We start from the raw sequence: 18,550 nt of genomic DNA, 5'->3' as shown, positions 1-18,550 counted from the left end.
GAAACACGTCATCAGATGAAAATGGAGAAGAGGTTAGAGGTTTGAGGAGAGAGGTGTAAAGTAGTCATTTAGGGAAATGCTAAAGTGATTCAACCAGGGAAATGTACTAGGATTCCACAACTGTCAGCAACACAAAGGGCCTTCCTGAGGTCAGCGGTCAGGCACTGAACGGGAGACCCGGGTCAGCATGGCTGTGTTTTCCTCAGAGCACGGTCAACTGCCCAGGTGCAGGCTGAACTCGACGGAGAACTGCATATAAACAGTGTGGGGTGGAGGGCTGGCCAGGTGAGTGCAGTGGAGGAGTGCCCTACCTGGAACTGAGGGTGTATGAAAGGGAGAAATTATACTAGTGCACCATGGATTCAAGGCAGGGAAAATATTCAAGTAAGGATGTGCAGGAAGGGGGACAGTACAGAGGTGGCAGAAGCAATGGCCTGCAGGTCCCAAACAGACAGAAGTACTGTCAAGGGGGGGTTACAGCTGTCCCACGAGGGTTTGGTTCATGGAACCCCACCATGCCAAAATCCCCAGATGCTCAAGTACCGTATATAAAATGGGTAGGTATTTGCATATAACCTACACATATCCATATACTTTAAAGCATCTCTAGATTACTTATATGTAAATGCCATGTAAGTAGCTGTTATACTGTAGTTTTTAAATTTGTATTTTTTTTTAGAGACAAGGTTTAGGATTTTTGATCCACAGTTGGTTGAATCCTCACATGTGGAACCCACAGACACAGAGGGTCTACTGTATTTGACAGAAGTTGGAAATACAGGATGTGGAGGCCCCAGTGGAATTATGCCGAATGAAATATCCTTAGTAAAGTATGGGCAGTTGTCATTAAAATGTTATAGAACTACCTTAAACACTAAAGCAAAACGTCACCCTGGGCAAAGTGGGCCCGCAGATAAGGAAAGCTGGGAAGCGAAATTAAAGATAGAGAATTATATCATAGGAATGGTAGCTGGGGGTCCCAGACATAGAATTCTCAAGAAAACTATTTCCAGCAGTCCTAGGGAGTCAGCTTTGAACAGCCTGTCCAACTCAGAAGGCAAAAATGCCAGATCACAATCGGATGAGCTAAAATAAACCATACCTTTCCCCTCAATCCCTTTTCCCCCCACTGAGCTGGACCCTGAGCAGGTGAGGATGTCATATTGAAGAGAACCTGGCAAAGTAGAAAGAGAAATCAAGTAGGCATCTTCCTCCAAAGCAGGCTTCTAGGTCTGAAACAGGGGGAACCAAAGAAAAGTTCAGAATTGTGTGAGAGTCTCAACACTGATTATACTGAACTGCACCTTCTAATGACTAAAATAAGATTATGAATGACAAGTAACCACAAGAGTTTTTATTACCTGAAAGTTACTGGAAAAGCTATCTGATCTTACTAAGAGCTCATCCAGAGGTAGAGACTGAATCTACAGACGGTCTGAAGGCACAGTGAAAACTGTTTTCTGCTTAACCTTACCAAGTCCCATCCACTGAACATACTAGTTCCACAGATACCCATAAATTTCCACTACATGTAAGGCATAAAATATACACAATGCTAGATGTAGCAAAAATCCATTTTTGCTTTACTAAGCAAAAAGTGAAAGCAAATTATTAAGTCAAATAAAACCAAAGTCATTTTATGTTTGAGTACAAGTACAAAATTTGATCATGGAAGATGTCAAAAGAAATCTTAGCATGAGTTTCTAAGCCGGCAAGCCACAAAATAGAAATATCAGGGCTCACCATTTAGTCATTTTCAAAGTCACCTCTATTTAATGCAGGCATATCTAATGCATTCTAGGAAAAGGAGTGAGCATGTGTTACTATAATTTTGACTGGAATACATTTACAGGTATTTTATAGCGTCAAGATAAAGACAATAGAGACAATTTATTACCAAGTCTTTCTGGCATTTCAATCCAGAAACCCCATTGGGATGCAGTCACAGAGCAGTCTCAACTAAATTCTACTCCATTCACAATCTGGTAGTATTACAGAAAGATTCAAGCATACTGAAGCTTTGAACTGAGGCAGCATGTCAATATTTAATATGCTAAATTCCAAGTTTTTCCAGGAAATATGAAAAAAAATCAGAAAAAATGCTATCACCTAACTAGCAAGCAAGCTTTAAGGATAAGCACATGTTTTACTCAGTTCCTCTCAAGAATACACAGAGAACCTACAATGCCCCATTCTGACACAGACCTAAAACATTACTAACATTTAACATTCAATAAAATGTTAAAATATTTGTTTCATAAAAACTGAGATAAAAAAACACTAAAACAGGCCAGGTGGGGTGGCTCATACCTGTAATCCCAGCAGTTTGGGACGCAGAGGCTAGGAGTTCCAGACCAGCCTCCGCAACATAGCAACACCTTGTCTGTACAAAAAAAATGAAAATTAGCTGGGCATGGCAGTGCAAGCTTATAATCCCAGCTACTCGGGAGGCTGAGGTAGGAGCGCTGCTTGAGCCCAGGTGTCTGAGGTTGCAGTGAGTGATAGTCATGCCACTCCACTCCAGCATGGCTGAGAGTGAGACCCTGCCTCTAAAATTTAAAAAAAAAACAAAAAAACACTACAATAAATCAAAACCAATAAGCATGTTTCATTGTGAGTGAAAAATCTTATAAAACCTTAAAAAAATCCCAGATTCATCCTAAAACAGATGAGAAACATAAACATTTTCATGTTTTTTTAAAAAGACAACTGGGAATTAAAACATAATAGCAACCTATACTAGACAATAAACATGAGGAATTTGTTACATAGCATTTAAATAAAAATTTTAAAATTCAAAAATGTTTTCTACAAATGCTAATTGATAAACTCTCACAATCTACACAGGCAAACATGGGCACAGCTGCAAATGCCTTGTTAGCATCATTCTTAATCACTTCATTAATTACATCTGAGAGAAAAGAAATTCCTTGCCGGGTGTGGTGGCTCACACCTGTAAGCCTGGGCTTAAGCGATCCTACTGCCTCAGCCTCCCGAGTAGCTGAGACTACAGGCATGCGCCACCATGCCCGGCTAATTTTTTCTATATATATTTTTAGTTGGCCAGATAATTTCTTTCTATTTTTAGTAGAGACGGGGTCTCGCTCAGGCTGGTCTCGAACTCCTGACCTCGAGCGATCCACCCGCCTCGGCCTCCCAGAGTGCTAGGATTACAGGCGTGAGCCACCGCACCCAGCCTCATCCTCTTTTTAATAAGCAGTTTTATCAGTTGTAAAACTACAGGTAAAGTCCATATATGGGACCACAAATTATTACTAATGAGCCTTCCAATTTCAGCACTATCAAGCTAATACTCTACTTGTTTGTAAATAGTAAAGAAAAGGACAAAATAAAATTCCTGAAATGGTACTTTACTTAAAAACGTTTCTTATGGAAAAGGAATCCAATGTTTATCATCAGTGATTTTTAAAAATAGAAGATATTGTTGTTGCAAAGATTTACAGAACACAGAACCAGAAGTACATGACCTTTCAATAAATACACTGTACTAAAATCTTCTTGTAGGAGATAATAAAACACCAGTTTGTTAAATCTCTTCCTCCCTTCTTTTTAAAATGTAGATAGATTTTACTAAACTGACAATATGAAAGTGTAACCCAATAATCTTAGCCCTCTTAAATTACTTATTAACTTTTAAATAGACTGTTAGGAATTTACAGTTCCTGCAGTTCACCGGCCATCTTTCCCAACTTAAAGCAGGCACTAGGGGTTTAAGACAGTCTACACTTGCAACATCGATTATAAGAAACAACTTTATGCTCGTTTTTAAAAAGGACTATTGTGAGTTTTGTTCGTCCCCAGAAACACCACTCAACACAGATCTCAGCACATAATAGATGTTTAATGAATATCTGTTGAGTGCAACATTAGTTTTTCTTTTTCCTCTCCTTCAATTTAGAGTTCTCCTTTGTTGGAAAAGAAACTCAAGACCATAGCAGTCCCTCAAAAACACATAAACAATTTTACTCACAATGAAAAATAAAGCTGGGTCTAAAAATACAATCCCAGTGCCTCTTTATGTTCTCCATTATTTTTACAGAAAATGAGATATAAAGCCTGTTTTTAAGAAATAGATAATGTATACCAACTTTTCTCAAAATAAAAAATTCACATTTCAAACTTATTTTCTATGTTAGTAGTATTGAGAGTAACAACTGATTGTTCCAAAGTATGCATATATTGGGTAAAAATCAAAAACAAGCATATAAACAAAACTACATGGTTTTTGCCAACGTTTTTTCCTTAATCTTAGGCAAAAGGGTATGTGCCTAAATTTTACTAGATGTGAGACCCGCTTTGTCTGATGTTTCCAAATTCATTCGTTCAACCAATATTTTAATGAGCATCTACTGTATTCCAAGCCCTTTAACGTTTTTTTTTGTAAGCTGCACACCACCACCAAATTCCTCTACAAAGCCTCATCATTTAAAATAATTGCAAGGTAATAAGGAATCTCAGCAGTGTTTCTTGTGCATATTTAAGTCGGTGGATTGGGGCGCTTTTTCAGCTGTTAAAGCGGCAGAGCGAGCCGCTACCCACCACACCCGGGACCAAAGTCACAACCCGCAGCCACAGCCGGTGAAACCACCTGCGGGAGTCGCCCGCGCTCCTCCGACGCGGCGGCGGGACTTTCGCTCCGAGCCCAGCGAGCTCCGCGGCGGGACCCGCGGGCGGGACGCGCCGGGCGCCTCGGGCGACAGTCGGGGCTCCGGAGCCCGGGTCCCCGCCCCGCCAGCCCGCACCCGGAGACCCCGGTGTCCCCACCCGCCAACCCCTCGCACCACCCTCGCGACCGCCAGACCCGCCGAGTGGGGGAGGGGTCCGCATTCCCGTGTCCCCGCGCGGGCGCTCGGCCGCCTCAGTGCCCGCCTGCCTGAATGCCGAGCTGAGCTCGCGTCCGTTCCTCAGAGAGAAGGGACGAAACCCAAAGGGCGGCCCTCGGGGAGGAGACCTCGCCCAAACCTGGAAACGGAGCCGCAGGCGCAGCCCGCAGCGGGCGGCTGGCAGGGCCGGGCCGCGCTCACCGCGGAGCCCTCGGGGGCCGGGGTTCGGGGCTTCAGGCCGCCGCGCAAGGGCCCGAGAGGGCGAGGCGCGGGGCCGGCGCTGCACTCACCGTCGCCTTTGTCTCGGCCGCCCGCTCCGGCAGCCCCGCTCTCGGGCCGGCTCCGCGGCTCCTGCCGCCCCCAGGCCCGCAGCTGCGCTCCCGGCGCGCTCGCCGCTTCCCGGCTCCCTCCGCCCCGCCCAGACTCGTGCGCGGGCGCAGCCGCAGGGGTCGCGCGCTCCGAGAGCGGCGGGAGGGCGGGGCTTCGTCGCGCAACCGCCGCGGCCGCCATGACGGCCCCGCCCTTCAAGGCCCCGCCCATCTGGGGGCCCGGCCATCCAGGCCCCGCCCATCCAGGCCCCGCCCCCGGATGGGCGGTGGCGACACCCCCACCCTTGCGCCGGGCAGGTTGGGCGGCCGCTTCCGAGGCGAGCCGCCCCCCGACAGCAGGGGGTGGAGCCTGTGCGGGAAAGCGCGCGCAGAAGATGGCGACCGAGCCTGGGCGGGAGCGCGCGGGAGTCTCTTCCCCGGCCCGGCCTGCAGGCGGCTGTGGCTGGCGCCCCCCGGGCCGCGGAGGGATGGCGTCTGCGCGCGGTGTGGGCCGCGGCCGCGCCCTGACAAGCAAGCGGGGTGCAGGGCTGGCGGGGAGCGTGGTGTCTGTCGGCGGCAGATGAGACCTCGAGGTCCTGAAACCCTCCGACCACTGTTTTTTTCAATGTAACAGTCAGAATCGTTTTGTCATTCACTGGCTTCAGGCCCAGCACATCCAGCTAGCATTTGCAATGCGAAAGCTGTTCGTGGCCCAGACCTCTGTGACACGTGACAGTGTCCCAGTCTAGCGGCCAGTACTCCACCAAAGTACCCGCAAAACTCTGCCTGTGGTCAAAGGACAGAGAGAGCCAGGTGCTGGTGTCAGGGCATCCTTCCAGCTGCTCAGGCCACAGACTTTGGCGTCATCCTTGGTTCCTCTCACACTCTCATTTTCACTTCCAATCTGCCAAGAAAGCTCGTTAGTTGTACTTTCAAACTAAATCAGACTAGTTCTCACCTGCGCTACTTCCAGCATCTCGATTATACCTCAGTGGCCTACTAAACTACAGGGCCTCCCTGCCCATCATCTACTCTGTTCATTGTCAAAACAGCAGCCGGAATATCCTCTCACAAGGAAACGTCACTTAGCGTTGATACTTAGCCTGAGCCAGGTATTTAAAATTGCAACCGCCAGACACCAATTCTCCATCCCCCCTACCTCATTCTTTTTCTTTTCTTCCCATGACATTCACACCTGGCAGCAATCTCTATGGTCAGCTTTCCGGATCTATGGTTAGGCATTCACAGATTCAACTAAACGCAGATCAAAAATATTCAGGGAAAAAAGTTTAAATAACACAAAAAATACAGTATAACAACTATTTATATAGCATTTACATTGCATTTGGTATTGTAAGTAATCTAGGGATCATTTAAAGTATACAGGAGGATATATATAAGTTATGCACAAATATTATGCCATTTTATATAAGGGACTTGAGCATGCACAGATTTTGGTATCGGTGGGGATCCTGGAACCAATCCCCTAAAGATACTGAGGTATGACTATTTATTTTACATGTTTATCTTTTAGTGTCTCTCTTGTCTTTGCCAGTAGAAGCTGGGATTTTTGTCTGTATTGTTCAACTGATGTATCCCAAGTGCCTGGAATAAATGAAAAATTTTTAAATTCCCTGAGATAATAAAAAGTGTAAAGCAATAAAAAAATGACCCGTCTTTTTATTTTAAATTTCCTCTTGGTTTCAATTTCTATCAGTTAATTTGGTCAATATTATATTCATAACACTCTCTTTACATATTTAATTTAGCCTTTAAGATTTAAAGCAAAACAATTTAAAGCTACAGATTATACAGTACAGTTTGGTTTTTTTGTTTGTTTCTTTGAGACAGGGTCTTGCTCTGTCACCTGGGCTAGAGTGCAGTGGTGTCATAATAGCTATCTGCAACCTCCAACTCCTGGGCTCCAGGGATCCTCCTGCCTCAGCCTCCTGAGTAGCTGGGACTACAGGCACACGCCGACACGCCTAGCTAATTTTTCTTTCTAGTTTTTGTCGAGACTGGGTCTCACTGTTGCTCAGGTTGGTCTCAAACTCCTGACCTCAAGCAATCCTCCTGCCTCAGCCTATTAGAGTGCTAGGATTACAGGTATGAGCCATCACGCCTGGCCCTGGATTTTTTTTTTTTTTTTTTTTTTGAGACAGAGTCTCGCTCTGTTGCCCGGGCTAGAGTGCCATGGCAACAGCCTAGCTCACAGCAACCTCAAACTCCTGGGCTCAAGCAATCCTTCTGCCTCAGCCTCCCAAGTAGCTAGGACTACAGGCATGTGCCACCATGCCTGGCTAATTTTATATATATATATATATATTTCTAGCTGTCCAGATCATTTCTTTCTATTTTTTAGTAGAGACGGGGTCTCGCTCTTGCTCAGGCTGGTCTCAAACCCCTGAGCTCAAACAATCCGCCCACCTCGGCCTCCCAGAGTGCTAGGATTACAGGCGTGAGCCACTACGCCTGGCCACTACTATGAAAATTAAGATAATAATAGTCTTCCTAGGAACAGAGAGGGTTGTGATGTGCTGGTTATAAGGATGTTCACTTTTAAATAATTAGGTTATAAATTTATGTTTTGTATACCTTTTTGTATGTTTCTTAAATTTCACATGATCTTTCAAAAAAAGATCATGGAGTCTATAGAAAGCAGTTATGGCCACACTAATTTCAGGAAAAAAGGAATTTAAGGTGAAAAGCATTAAGCATGGTAATAAGGAACATTTTTTTTTTTTTTTTTGAGACAGAGTCTTGCTGTTTTGCCCAGGCTAGAGTGAGTGCCGTGGCGTCAGCCTAGCTCACAGCAACCTCAAACTCCTGGGCTTAAGCGATCCTACTGCCTCAGCCTCCCCAGTAGCTGGGACTACAGGCATGTGCCACCATGCCTGGCTAATTTTTTTTTTTCTGTATATATATTTTAGTTGGCCAGATAATTTCTTTCTATTTTTTAGTAGAGACGGGGTCTCGCTCTTGCTCAGGCTGGTCTCAAACTCCTGACCTCGAGCAATTCACCCGCCTCGGCCTCCCAGAGTGCTAGGATTACAGGGGTGAGCCACCACGCCCGGCCAAGGAACGTTTTTCATTGATAAAATTTAGTTGCAGAATTCTGTGTCCTAAGGAGAATTCCCAGTAGCCTGGAATATGGTCTCCTTCCTCTCCACAATCTTCCATAAATAGTTGGTCCCCAGAACTCTATTCATTCCAGGAGGAGTTAAAATGAAAAAGGAACTAGCACAGCATCTATATAAAAATATTACTAAAAAGGGGAGGAGGAGGCAGTAAGGAAACAGGAAAAATGTGTGGTAAATTAAATACACCAAAACAATATCATGACAAAGCAGGGAAAATTATGAGAAAATATACCAACATGAAACAATAATAATTTTTTAGAAACCTTGCTGAAGGAGTCACATATATAAAATGAGATGACAAAGCAGAAATTGTAAAAGATGTGGACAGACAGTAGAAAGAAGTGAAAGGTGAGCTTGCAGAGCTTAGAAAACAAGGAAAAGAAATTAAAAGCAATCTAGAAACAAATGCCATTTCAATAGATATTTCTGAAAACTTAGTAAGACATATGGCAGAAGATTGAGGAAAATCTGAAAAATTAAATGAAACTAAAGCAAGAGTTTAAAAAGATTGGTATGAAAAATATAGCTATGGGAAATAAGAAAGCAGACCCAACATTGATTGGTATAATTGGTGTCCTCACAAATATGAACCTTTTCTCACCCTGAAAACCATCTTAAATATTTAAAGATATAAATCAAGAAAAATTCTTTATTCAGATAAAGGGTAACTTGACTCTATTATGAGCCAACCAACATGAAACGTACACTAGCAAGAAAGTTTTTGAAGGTCAAAGGTAAAGACAGTAAACCTTGGTTAGCCTGGCAAAAGTTCAAGTCACAATAATTCCATTTCAGATCTCTACACAGCCCTGACTAGAAGTCAGTAAAATAATGTCCTCAAAGAACTCAAAGTCCTCAGAGAAAAAAAATGTGACTCGATAATTTTATGTCCTGTTAAATTGTTTTTCAGGTATAAAAGCAATAGAAATATAATTCTGAATATGAAAGAATTCAGGGAATATAACCCCCATGAGTTCTTCTTGAGGATTTACTTTCAGCCAACTGAGAGATAAATAGAGAAACAATGGCAAAAGGATAAAATGTGAAATATTGAATTAATTTAGCTTCAATAGGCTATAAAATAGACTAAAATAAAAGTCAGGTTTATGGTTAAAAAACAAAATGTAAATGTCATAAATTTTGATGTTAAAGGAATGTTACTTTTAACAAAAATGGGGACAGGAAGAAAAAAAGGTAAACCCCCAAGTTTAATATGTTCAAGAAAATTCATCTGGCATTGGAAATTTTTTTTTGGGGGACGGGGTCTCACTCTGTTGACTGGGCTGGAGTGCAGTGGTGCAATCATAGCTCACCACAACCTCAAACTCCTGGGCTCAAGCAATCCTCCTGCCTCAGCCTCCCAATAGCTGGAAGCTATTTTTTTTTTTCTATTTTTTGTAGAGATAGAGTCTCACACTATATTGCTCGGGTCGGTATTGAACTCTTGGCCTCAAGCAATCCTTCCACCTTAGCCTCCCAAAGTGCTGGGATTACAGGCATGAGTGCATGGCCTGGCATGGGGAATGTTTAATAAGCTCTCCAGGTGATTCTAATATCCAGGAAAATTTAGGCACCACTGAACTATGGGAATAGTGGTAGTTACTCCTCTGTTTAAGCCTCACTGGACCATGGTACGCACACCAAATACTGCTGACTTCTACCAGCCTTCAGAATTGTTACACTAGGAGACAGCAGTGTGTAATAACCAGCATAGCCATATATTAAATGTTATACGAGAAAACTAAGTACTGTTTTCTTTCTTGGTATGAGACATTGTTTCAATGTACAATCTTGGTAAAACAGGCTGTTCTTGACTATGAATCTGGCCAATTGTTCTAGAAATCACCCAGAAGGGTTACACTGAATGAATCCAATAGCATGCCCCCCTACCCAGAACATCTATATCAATTATGGTCGCTGACAAAGAACAGTAAGCATAGTACAGAGCAAAAAAAATGATCAATTAAAAACAAACAGACCAAAAACCTAACATAACTACCTATAAGCTCTGGTACCCAGCAAATTCAAGAATGTTCCGTGTGTCCTCCTTGGGAGAATAGCTGGGGACTGGCTCCCAAACATTGTCCTTGCCCTTCCTTTCCTGTTTTCATCATTTTCTGATTCCATTTCAGGTTTTCCCACCAGCCTATTTGTCTGTCTGTAGTTTTGCTGCACGAAAGCAGTGAGATCCATTCTAGGCATTTGTCACCCATCAGGCTGGCTGCAATTCTGAGCAGCCTCAGGTAGCCAGTATCTCAGCTTTGCCATGACATTTTCTCTGGATACTTTAGGAACAGCTCCTGCTGTCCCTTATCCTGGCTGCCCCCTTACATTCTGAGTCCCCCAGCTTTAGCTATTAAAAAATACACATTCGCGTGTTTGTTTGCTTTTGCAGTGAATCTACCTCCCTTCAAAATGATCTGCATATTTTCAGGTCTTGAGAGCTAGCAAACCTTGCTGCCAGGATCCTAACCTCACGGGGCCTGGAGCTGCTTCCTCAGCAGCCTCTCTTGCTCCTGGGACCACGGAAAGCTGTGGCCACCTACTCACTCTTGGGTCAGCAGACAGTGTGCTTGGCCTTCTGCTCCCGCTGAGGCTTCGGACACTTGACCCAGTGTATTTTCAATTTTTGAAAATGATTTTTGTGTGCTCGAAATGAATGTGTTTTCTGCTGTTGTGGGTTCAGTGTTCTCCATATGTTCATTAAGTCAAATTTGCTAATCACATTGTTTTAAACTTCTTCTTATTTTGAGTCTGTTTATTTGATCAATATTAAAAGAAGTAGATTAACATCATGTACTATGATTATGCTTTTGTCTAATTCTACTTGTAGTTATGTCAACTTTTGCTTTTTAAATGTTGGGCCATGTTATTTAAGTCCATACAAATTTAGAATTATTATATCTTCATGGTGAATTGGACCTGGATATTTTGTCATTATGGAGTGTTTCTCTAACTCTAGTAGCACTTCTTGTTTTAAAGCCTGTTAAGTGAAGCTATATCAGCTACTTATGGTATTTGCATGGTCTAAACTTTTCCATTCTTTTGCTTCAACTTCAGGATCTTCACTCAAAACAATAGGAGGTTACTGAATTCTAGCGTGACAGCCGCTTTCTGTCTGCACATTGATGCTGCTGACGCTGCCACTCCATTGTCTTCTGGCTTCCATGGTTGCTGCTGGGATCTAATCACAGCTCCTTTAAAAGTATAAACTGCAGATATGAGCCTGGGCAGCAGGAACTTTGGCTTAGACGAGTCATAACAACCATTTCTAGATCAAAGTCCACTTTGTCATGGACTGAGATTATCAGCCTCCTGGGCTAAATCAGAAACATAAGCTCAATTTTTTACGAACTTTAAATTTTAAATGAACCTTTCCATTTTCACCAAGAATTGTTGCTCCAGAAATGACCAAATTCTGCGGCCGGGATTGGCTACGCAGTTTGTGAGGCCTTGTGCAAAATGAAAACTTCAGGACTTCTTGTTAAAAAAGTATCATCAAGACAGTGACAGCAAAACATCAAAGCGAGCGCAGGGCCCTTCTGATCCTGGAGCCCTGCGGGGCCGACACAGACTGGCTTCCCGACCATACCTGCTCCACCAGCACCGCACTGAAGTTCCAACGGAAAGAAAGATGTTCGCAAGAAATGAGTCATAACACTTTAGGAAGAAATGAACAACCTTCGTGAAACTTATGAAAATTTTTTCTAGAAAGAACATATAAACAAACGAATTCTCATAATTCTCAGCTGTTGATTTCAGAAGACAACTTGCCCGGATTATAAGTAAGCAGAAGTGTCAGAGAGGTGAAGGGCCTCACCTTTGCTCAATTTACCACAACTATCACTACTTACAAGAAGGTAGTACTGTAGCAGAAGGAGAAAAAGAATCCAGAATTTAATTCTGTTCTCTGAACATTTTCCCATACCTACCACTTGTCCTTTAGAGTTCACTGTTTAAATAATAACTTAGATGGAACAAACGCATACAGTGAGTAAATAATAGTTGTGTGATGTACCCACAGAAGGGTATGAAGCCAAATTAAAATCCAGGTATCTAATAAAATATCAGGCTTTCATTAGGTTGGACAAATGAAAAGCAATATTGTTATTCACTCATTTGATAAATGCATATTGAATGTTTACTGTATGTCAAGTGGGAAGATAGTAAAAACTAAGATTTCATATATATAATCTTTTGTATTCATAATCTATTATCTATTTAAGATCATATATGATATGTATATGAATGTATCAGAGATAAAGAGAAAAAAGTAGGTAAAAGGAATAGGAAGTGGAGAGGGGTTGAAATTTTAAATAAGGAGGTAGTCAAAGTAGAGATCACTGAGAAGATGGCATTTGAGGAAATGCTTAGAGAAGACGCAGGAAGTACGAGAGAGCCTCGAGTGTGTTTGTGGATATGGAGACACTGAGGACAAAGGAGAGGAGGTGAGTGTTGGAAGAAAGTGCAAGGCGAGAAGAGGGAATCAAGGGGCAGAGGCAAAGGGGTTGGCTCTCTAGAGGGAAAAGACAGTCCATTTTTTGAGATCAGAGAAAATGACCTAAAAATGAGTTCGAAGTAAAAGGGCATAAATTGTTGACTTTAATAAAAAGTTAAGGTGACATATGATGATATCTAAAGAAATACTGATGATGTTAATAGAAAAAAGAAAGTGCGTAGGATAGAAAGCTAAGAATACATAACTTTTAGAGCTGAGGTATAGCATAAGGAAAAATAAGCTTATTTAGAATAATACATGGATAGAGTCAGCATGTAATGAATTATTATTATGACAGCTTATACAGGAAGCACCGTGCAAAATCAGACCATGATTTTGTAATCTTGAGAAAAACATAAGATCTCTGAAGGAAATTTGGGAGACAGAAATTATCTGACACACACCAGAAATTTATTTTTTGTCAATAAACACTGGTTTGGATTCCATGTTCCTTGGCAATGAAAGCAAAAATAAATTACATTATGGAATATATTTTTCACTTTCTGACATAAGAGTGTTGTTTACAAAATTACTGATATGGGCACATAGTCTTTCAGAACTAAACCTCAGGGCAAATTTACCATAAACCCCTTTATGTTTAAGGGGAATTGGAAAAATATAGATAATATTTTTACTGCAATTTTATTAAAACCAGGGAACTGTTATTCAAAACTTTATAACCCAGAAGGCATAACATCAAATCACAGTAAACATGGGTCTAGGTCCCTTATTTTGTGATGATCTCACAATACTGGGATGTTTACTCTTTGGGAAACTTACATAAGTTCTGAATGAGATCTGCCTAAACCTCATAGCAGAAGGCTAACAGTTATGTCTGGATGCACCTTAATATAAAAATGCACTTTCCTGATACCTTTTACAAGGTCCTACAATAAATAAGCAGTAGAAATTAGATGTATAGTTTCAGAGGTAACCAGGCAACAGTAAACATACAAAGGAATGTTAGGAGTAGAGAAACAATACTAACAGCATTTATGAATGTATGACTAGAATGGAAAAGTAGTTTAGATTCTGAGCTAAGACAACACATAATAAAAATTTATAAGATGAATTTTTAAATTCAGAAAAATATTGCATAAAACATAAAGAAATGTTTAAAATCTGTAACTGCGCCTATAAGAAAGAAAATTCCCGGGTGCCAGAAACGATAGATAACTCATTTCTAGAATGAGAAGTCTATTGACAGATAACCAAAATAGATTACTGGATACAAATGCTGACCCTAATGGCTGGAGGGTGGGGTTTAATAATCGTCGGAGAACAGAACATACAGCCTTGGCCCTTTAAAAGCATGGTTATGAAACTGATACTTCCTAAAAAAAAAAAACCGAATGACCTAAAGAAGGATTTCCTCTTTAGGTAAGAGGAATAGAAAAACTGTCAAATCAAAGAAGAGTCACGAAAGCTTGCTCTGAGAAGAACTGTGTTTGGGACCTTCTCCAACCGAGAAACCAAAACTTAAAGCTAAGCCTCTCCCGGATGTGGAATCTGAATTTATTCTACCCCTGTGGTGAGGGAAGTCCAAGCTGCGACATTAATATTAAAACTGGTGCTGGATCCCAGGGAAAACACCTAGGGTGCCTGGCAGACACAAACACAGAACTGCTCTGGAGGGAGGCTCTAGCAACAATGGTCACTCCAGGTTCACAATAAAAAATGACAAAGTCACTCAAAACACACAATAGAAAGTGACAAAATGTATTAAATTCCAGTTCACAAAAACACAATAAACAAGAGGATAAGTAACCTTAAGAACTTGAGTTGTAGAAAAATGTTTCTGCAAAATAATTATCTTTCAAATTATTAGAGATTAAAGAAAAAACTAATTTTAAAAGAAATAATAATAATAATGATAATTTTTAAAATGAAAAGTTTAAGGAAAAAGCAAGAACAAAAATGTAGAATAATGCACATGAAAGGGAACAATTTTGATTTTTAAAAATATAAAATTTCTTGAAATGAAAAAGTCACTTGAATTGAAAAAGGCAATGAAATTACTGTTTTTATGAAAATACAGATGATATACAAGTGAACAAAAAACTGTAAAGTGGAAGATGGAGCAGAGAAAGTTATTCAGAATGCATCATGGAGTGATAAAAGAATGGAAAATAAGATTGAAAGGTTATGAGACATGAAGGACAGACTGAAAGCCCCAATATATGTGTGAAAGTGGTTTCAGAGAGAATAGAGAGAATGCAAGATAGGCTATATATGAAAACATGATGGCTGAGAATTTTCCAGAAATGAAAGAAATTCCCAAATAAAGGAGTGCACTGAGACTGGAAAAGAATAAATAAAAATAAAATAAATGTGATGTGTGTGATGCAAACACATCACAGTGATACTACAAAATTCCCCAGATAAAAAGAAACTTTTTTTTGGACGGGGTCTCTGCACTTTTGCCCAGGCTAGAGTGCGGTGGCATCATCATAATTCACTGCAACCTCACACTCCTGGGCTCAAGTGGTCCTCCTGCCTCAGCCTCCCAAGTAGCTGGGACTACAGGTGTGCAGCACCACACACAGCTAATTTTTCTTTTTCTTTTTTTGTAGAGAGGGCAGTCTCGCTGTGTTACTCAGACTGCTCTCAAAGTCCTCACCTCAAGTGATCCGTCTGCCTTGGCCTCCCAAAGTGCTAGGATTACAGGTGTAATCCTGGCCTAAAAGGAAACTTTTAAGGCAACCTTGAAAAAAGATGGACACTACAAAATACATCAGATAGAGAAAAATCTGAAAGGCAACCTGAAAGAACAATTTCATTGACAGAAGATATATCAATAGCAACTATAGGAATCAGATAACAAAGAATAATTCTTTCAAAGTGCTAAAGGAAAAAAACTTCAGGATAGAAGTTTTTTTGTTGTTGTTTTTTTGAGACAGAGTCTCGCTCTGTTGCCCAGCTAGAGTGAGTGCCGTGGCGTCAGCCCAGCTCACAGCAACCTCAAACTCCTGGGCTTAAGTGATCCTCCTGCCTCAGCCTCCCGAGTAGCTGGGACTACAGGCATGTGCCACCATGCCTGGCTAATTTTATTTCTTTCTATTTTTAGTAGAGATGGGGGTCTCGCTCTTGCTGAGGCTGGTCTCGAACTCCTGACCTCAAACGATCCACCCGCCTCGGCCTCCCAGAGTGCTAGGATTACAGGCGTGAGCCACCGCGCACGGCCCAGAACAGAAGTTTTTATCAAGTGAAACTATTATTCAAGAGTGAAAGAGAGACATTTCAGCCAAGCTGACTGAGGTAATCTGCCTCTCATAGACTCTTATGGAAAGAAGTTTCCTTCTTAATGGAAAGAAAAATGAACTAAGGAAGAGTGAGATAGAAGCAACAATGGTGATCAAAGGATTGTTAAACAGTAACCTAATAAAACAACAACAAAAATGACTAATTTGGGTTTAAATGAGGTTATTCTTGCTGTACCCCTCCAAAAAAACAGGTTTTATTTTTTGAGAACTAGATAAACTTATTTTAAAGTTTATGTGGAAAAATAAGCCAGAATATTTGGAAAAATTATGAAATAGAAAAGTGATGAATGGGAACTCTCTCTACAAGACATTAAAACATTTTATAAAGATAATCAGAGTAACATGGTACTGGCATGTGAATAGAGAAACACATCAATGAAACAGAATAGAAAGCACAAATTGTTGTAACATGTTGGAATTTAGTATATGATACAGGTAACACTTAACTCATGTGGAAGACACAGGTTAAGTAATTAGGGATTTGGAACAACTCGTAGCTATTAGGGAAAAAAATAAATGTAATCTCTATCTACCTCAAACCCCACACTAAAATAAAATTAAGTAAGTGTATCAAAGACTTACATGTAAAAAAAATTAAACTATAAAAAGACTGTAAAAATATGGAAGAATACTTATTAAAAACCTTGAAGTGAGGAAGACCTTTCTAAGTTTGACAAAAAACCCAAAAACTATAAAAGAAGATATTAATAAGGTTATTACATATAAAACCAAAAAATTCTTCAAGGAAATAAGCCAAACAAACCCATGAACAAAGTTAAAAGACAAATGACAATCTGGGAAAAAATACTTGAAATTCATATGAGAAACGAAAAAACCCAACAATTCTATAGATACATGGGCATAGGATGTGAAGTGACAGTCCACAGAGAAGGAAACACCAATGACTCTCAGTGTACGAACATATATAAAAAGACTTGACGTAAGTGTGACGGTTAATCATGTGTGTTGACAAGACTGGCCTGAGGGACGCCCAGAGCTGGTATAACATTTCTGTGTCTGTGATGGTATTTCCAGAAGAGATTAGCATTTGAATCAGTAACCTGAGCAAAGAAGACCACCCTCATCCATGCCGGCGGGCATCACCCGGTAGAGGGCCCCAGTGGAACAAAAAGGTAGAGGAAGGGCAGATTCTTTCTTCCTGAGCTAGAATATCCATCTCCTGCTGCCCTTGAGCAGCAGTCTGCAGATGGCACATTGTGGGACTTCTTGGCTTTCATAACTGCACCAGCCAAGTCTCATAACAGATCCCCTTTATCTCGCTATCCATATATATCTTACTGATTCTCTCTCTCTGGAGATCCATAATTAATACAATAAGAGAAATACAACTTAAAACTTCAATGAGATGCTCCAAAGAAAAGCACAGACTTTTTAAAAATAAACAAACAAAAAGAAAACTTCAGACCAGGCACGGTGGCTCATGCCTATAATCCTAGCACTCTGGGAGGCTGAGGAGAGAGGATCACTTGAGGTCAGGAGTTCAAGACCAGCCTGAGCAAGAGTGAGATCCCTGTCTCAACAACAAATAGAAACATTAGCTGGGCATGGTGGCGTGTGCTTGTAGTCTCAGCTACTCTGGAGGCTGAGGCAGGAGGATCACTAGAGCCCAGGAGTTTGAGGTTGGAGTGAGCTATGATGTTGCCACTGCACTCTAGCCCAGATGACAGAGCAAGACTATTTCAAAAAAATAAAATAAAAAGAAAGAAAAAAGAAAACTTCAATAACATAGATTTTTTACCTTCTGATGTGTAAACTTTAAACAAGAGTTTCTAACACACTGTTGGAAAAAGTATGAAGGCATTTTTTTTATTACTAGTAAAAATGTATTTGGTGAGCTTATAAAGTGATTAGATAGGGAAATACTAGTTGCTGCTTCAAATAATTTCATTTGCTTAATACAACAGAAGTATTTTTTTTTTCACATGTAACAATACAGTGCAGGATTTCCTAGTAGCAGGAGCAGGTGAGGGGAGAGGAAGGGGTAGAGCCAGAGATCTGACCCACGAAGCCATGTAGGGATCCAGGTTCATGGTGACTCTGTCGTCTCCCACGTGTGGCTTTCAAGGTTGCCCTGAGTATCAACATCCACCGACAAAGGCAGAAAAAGCAGGAAGGGTGTGTGGGAAGTTTTAATGGGGCTGGCTATATGAAGACAATGACACGAATCTGGAGAAGAATTGATTGAAATTAAAACATACCTGCCCTTTGATGCATGTCCTTTGAGAAATTTGTACTACAAATATAAACATGTGTACAGAATGAGGCCTATATGAATATATTCACTACAATATTGTTTTTAGTAGAAAAAACATGAAACAACATAAATCTGCATAGTAGGTGATGGGTTAAATATATTATGATACACGCATACAATGGCCATTATAAGAATTATAAAACCATTATATTATAAATATTTATATAAATTATAAAGAATTGAACCTCTATATGTACTAATATGAGATAATCTCCAAGAAAT

The 18,550-nt window shown here is 40.9% G+C and overlaps 2 protein-coding genes across 5 annotated transcripts in view; both read right to left on the bottom strand.

The window, feature by feature from the left end:
• The window catches only part of CDC42SE2 (CDC42 small effector 2), a 79,620-nt gene extending 74,353 nt beyond the window's left edge, over positions 1-5,267 (bottom strand). For all 4 annotated transcript variants that reach the window (XM_045550713.1, XM_045550714.1, XM_045550712.1 and 1 more), the window contains exon 1: positions 5,135-5,267. The gene's annotated coding sequence lies outside the window, so the exon portion shown is untranslated. The remainder of the gene's footprint in view (positions 1-5,134) is intronic.
• A 1,297-nt stretch (positions 5,268-6,564) lies between these two features.
• LYRM7 (LYR motif containing 7) overlaps positions 6,565-18,550 on the bottom strand; it is a 52,838-nt gene continuing 40,852 nt past the window's right edge. The window contains exon 5 of the mRNA XM_045550708.1: positions 6,565-6,757. Within this exon, the coding sequence (XP_045406664.1) occupies positions 6,663-6,757 (95 nt within the window). The 3' untranslated portion in view covers positions 6,565-6,662. The remainder of the gene's footprint in view (positions 6,758-18,550) is intronic.

Source organism: Lemur catta, chromosome 5, assembly GCF_020740605.2.
Source record: "Lemur catta isolate mLemCat1 chromosome 5, mLemCat1.pri, whole genome shotgun sequence".
Lineage (NCBI taxonomy): Eukaryota > Metazoa > Chordata > Mammalia > Primates > Lemuridae > Lemur > Lemur catta.
Note: the sequence above shows the minus strand (reverse complement) of the source record. Positions and strands in the feature narration are given on the sequence as shown.